This window comes from Prorops nasuta, unplaced genomic scaffold, assembly GCF_024137725.1.
Source record: "Prorops nasuta isolate Cenicafe-Biocafe unplaced genomic scaffold, Cenicafe_Pnas_1.2 PNAS00001, whole genome shotgun sequence".
Lineage (NCBI taxonomy): Eukaryota > Metazoa > Arthropoda > Insecta > Hymenoptera > Bethylidae > Prorops > Prorops nasuta.
The window spans coordinates 3,934,572-3,938,111 of NW_027116798.1; the positions used below are offsets into that span (position 1 = coordinate 3,934,572).

Sequence of the window (3,540 nt, forward strand, 5' to 3'; positions counted from 1 at the left end):
TTACATAAATATACCTAACGAAATAACGACTTTCAGATATGGAACCAATAAATTACTACAATTATACTTAAACGAAAGAATCAAGATAACACAGTATTCCAAATACAAAATCTTAAATATATACTAGAAACACAAATTACACGTACGTAATAAGGACGAGAAATTGAAGTACTATTGAAAATAGTATAATTAAAATTCGTTAAAAAATAGATTCAGTAAATAATTGTAAAACCCATATATTTCAAGGTTAGATTATTATACATAAAATTTTAATATATATTTTTCAATTATTATAATTAAGTGTAGATCGTTGTATTAAATTCATAATTAAAAGCAAAAATTATTAAAGCAGCTAACATTAATAAAATCCTCTTAATTTATTTAAATCCTAAATTTTGAGTCAGTGATTTTGGAGAAAATGCTTTGAAGATTAATATTTATCTTTATAATTACAACAAAACAGGACAAGAGTTTCTACAAATCAATAAATTAAAGAAGGTAAATGTCATTTAAATTCATAAAATTAATTCGTTTTTTCTAATATATTTTACCAACACTATAAAATTTATTGTTAGATAAAGAATTACTTAAACCCTCTTAAAACTTAAGGCTTACATAAATATTAACAGAAAATGTTATAAGATGGAGAAAACACAAGAATGAATGCAAATCATTTATAATTTAAGAATTTATTAAATTAACAATTATTGATCGCTTCCCTTCTGCATTTATAAATACATCTTCATCTATATATTATTATTCAAATTTGTATTTTCTTCTGAATCTACATTAAAAGCTTCATCCTCACAGTCGATGCACATATTATGCAAAATGCAGCATGATAATATTAACAGAGGTACCATATCAGTATTGTACATATAAATAAAGTGTAATTTTCTAAATCGAGCTTTTAAAAGGCCAAATGTTCTTTCGATTATTATTCTGGTACTTGACAATTTTTTATTATATTGAATTTGTGCATGAGTTAAATGTCAATTGTCTTTATATGGGGTTAGAAGGTACTTTAATAGTGGGTAAGCGGAGTCACCTATTAAATGTGTATTTTCTGGGAAGTATCTGTCAACATTTTGATCAATTGACTGTTTTATATCACTGACACTCCACACTCTTGCTTCGTGCACACTGCCACAATACCCTGCATACACATCAATAAACTTCATATTATTGTCACATATTCCTTGTAGTATAACAGAATGGAACCCTTTTCTATTTACGTAGCTATTTGGATAATCAATTGGCGCACTGATGGGAATATGTGAGCCATCTATCACCCTTACGACTCCAGGAAAATTTGCTACGTTCAAAAAGTCATGCTGATTACGTAGGATTTGTTGTGGTTCAGGCCATTTAATATACTCCTTCACATGGTTAGTTAAAAAAACAAAGGCAACGTTAAAAACACACTCCCATAGTGTACTTTTACTCAAATCAAACCTGTCAGCAATTGATCTATATAAAACAAAAAGATAATAATTATAATGTGTTCAACTAACTAATATTTGCATTAAATAATTATCATTCATAGGCTTTTAGAGAAATCACTATTTAATGTTTCAATAAAATTATTCCACATTTTTAATTTTACCTGTACACTTCTTGATTTCCAAGAACCCATAAAGCAATTGCAAATTGCTTATCTGGCTGCACTTTCGGACAGCCATCTCTTCTCACCAAACATGGGCCAACTTTTTCTAATATCCTTTCGAATGTTGACTGAGAGAGACGAAAGTGTGACTTGAAATCTATAATAAAATTGAAAACATATACAAAACTAAACTAATATATTAATTTTAGAGATAATAATGATAATTGTCAATTATGATATCACCTGTTAATGAATAATAGAGTACAGTATTTTCAAAGAAACCTTCAATTCTCAAATGTTGTTGTCTTTCCTGTCCTACCACTGACTTCAAATCTTCACTTTCTTCCTCACTGTCTTCAGCAATTACATTCCACACTTGCAGAAGATCCATATTCTAAAACAAATTTTTACAATAACTATAACATTATTTATGTTATTCTATATTAATAATAAGTTAAACATAGAGACTGAAAATAATTAATAAAATATTAATTGGTCATTCTTCGAAAAGATTAAAATTTACTTGGCAGTTTCAAAGAAAATATTCAGAGAATCTTCTATATCTCCTGAATTAATTTGAATCAATTCGTATTAATTATAATTATTTACAATTAACTATATTTTTAAAAGAATTAAACGTGCTTGTATATGTAAACACAGCAAACAAGACATTTCATGTAACAATCCTTTTGATCCGATTATCTTATCGAAAGCGTTTTAATCCGATTAGTCTAGGGAATTTCTATCCTGCCTAACTATGGCCGCGTTCGTTTATTAACTGCGAGTACTGACAGTACTGAATGCGACGTTCGTTTATTGGTCACAGCACACTTTGGCAGTACTCCGAGAATATAATGACGTCATTAGACGTCATATATCTTAACGTCATTTCCTGTTATGGATACTGGGGATGAGAAGGTAGAGCAGAGATAGTAAATGCGTCACATTACGTCACTACTCACTGGTAGTCTCATGGTGGTACTTTCAAAATATTTTGAAAAGTTAAAATGGAATATTTGATGCTCGTAGATGCAGAGACAAATGTTCAATACACGATTAGTGTATCTAAGAATTTTGCGAAAAAAGCTAGAGAAGGTAAATATATAACTGTGATTTATAATAAATAGATATTTAAAACTTATTTATTAGTGACAATGAACTAGTTTATAAAATCATATACAAATATATTGTAAATATGCTTGATATGAAGTTATTGATAATATCAATTCATTGTTCATAGATATATTCATTTTTATTCTTGCTAATATAGGGACATTAATTATATAATCGAAAACTCTATACGATGTATATGACTCAAAATTAATACTTATACATTTGTAGATTTAGCTTTTGCGTATTTCTTATTAGAGAAGGCCAAAAAATTTGGTAGTACAAATGACATCAGCAATAGTAAGTAGAATTTTACATAAATGTGGGTTTATTAATTATATATAGAAAGTGTAAATTAACTAAAATACTTATATAGCGTTGTATTTCTAGTTGTGATAGAAGATAATGACCATACAAATCTGAAGGCTACAAACAATGCTTATTTTGGTAAGTAATACACATAAGTGTTTTAAGAAATTCAAAAATTTACTCATACATTAGAAAATACAATAATTACTTTTATAGATGTAAAAAACAGCACAAATTTGTTGAAAACTGACACCAGAAAAGATTTGTCAGAAGCTAGAAGTAGCTCAAGTCTTCCAGAAACCATTATTAGTACATATGTACATGATGCAGACAGTGACCAAGATTCATATAATATTGATGATCCGATGATTAAAAATCATAATGATATTGAAACTACTAGTATGTAAATAATGTTATTTTAGTGAAATTCTTTTTCATAATAAAAACTAATTTATCCATTTATTTATATAGAACAACAGTTACATACAACAAACAAAAATCTGTTCGAAACTAAC

At 27.6% G+C, this 3,540-nt stretch overlaps 1 protein-coding gene across 1 annotated transcript; it reads right to left on the reverse strand.

The window, feature by feature from the left end:
- Positions 1–746: 746 nt before the first annotated feature.
- LOC136774881 (putative nuclease HARBI1) lies at positions 747–2,580 on the reverse strand. The gene is made up of 5 exons (XM_066729358.1): positions 2,557–2,580; positions 1,850–2,000; positions 1,607–1,763; positions 1,024–1,470; positions 747–948 (listed from the first exon to the last, which is right to left on the reverse strand). The coding sequence occupies exons 1-5, from the start codon at positions 2,578–2,580 to the stop codon at positions 747–749; spliced, it is 981 nt and encodes a 326-aa protein (XP_066585455.1).
- Between the last annotated feature and the right edge of the window lie 960 nt (positions 2,581–3,540).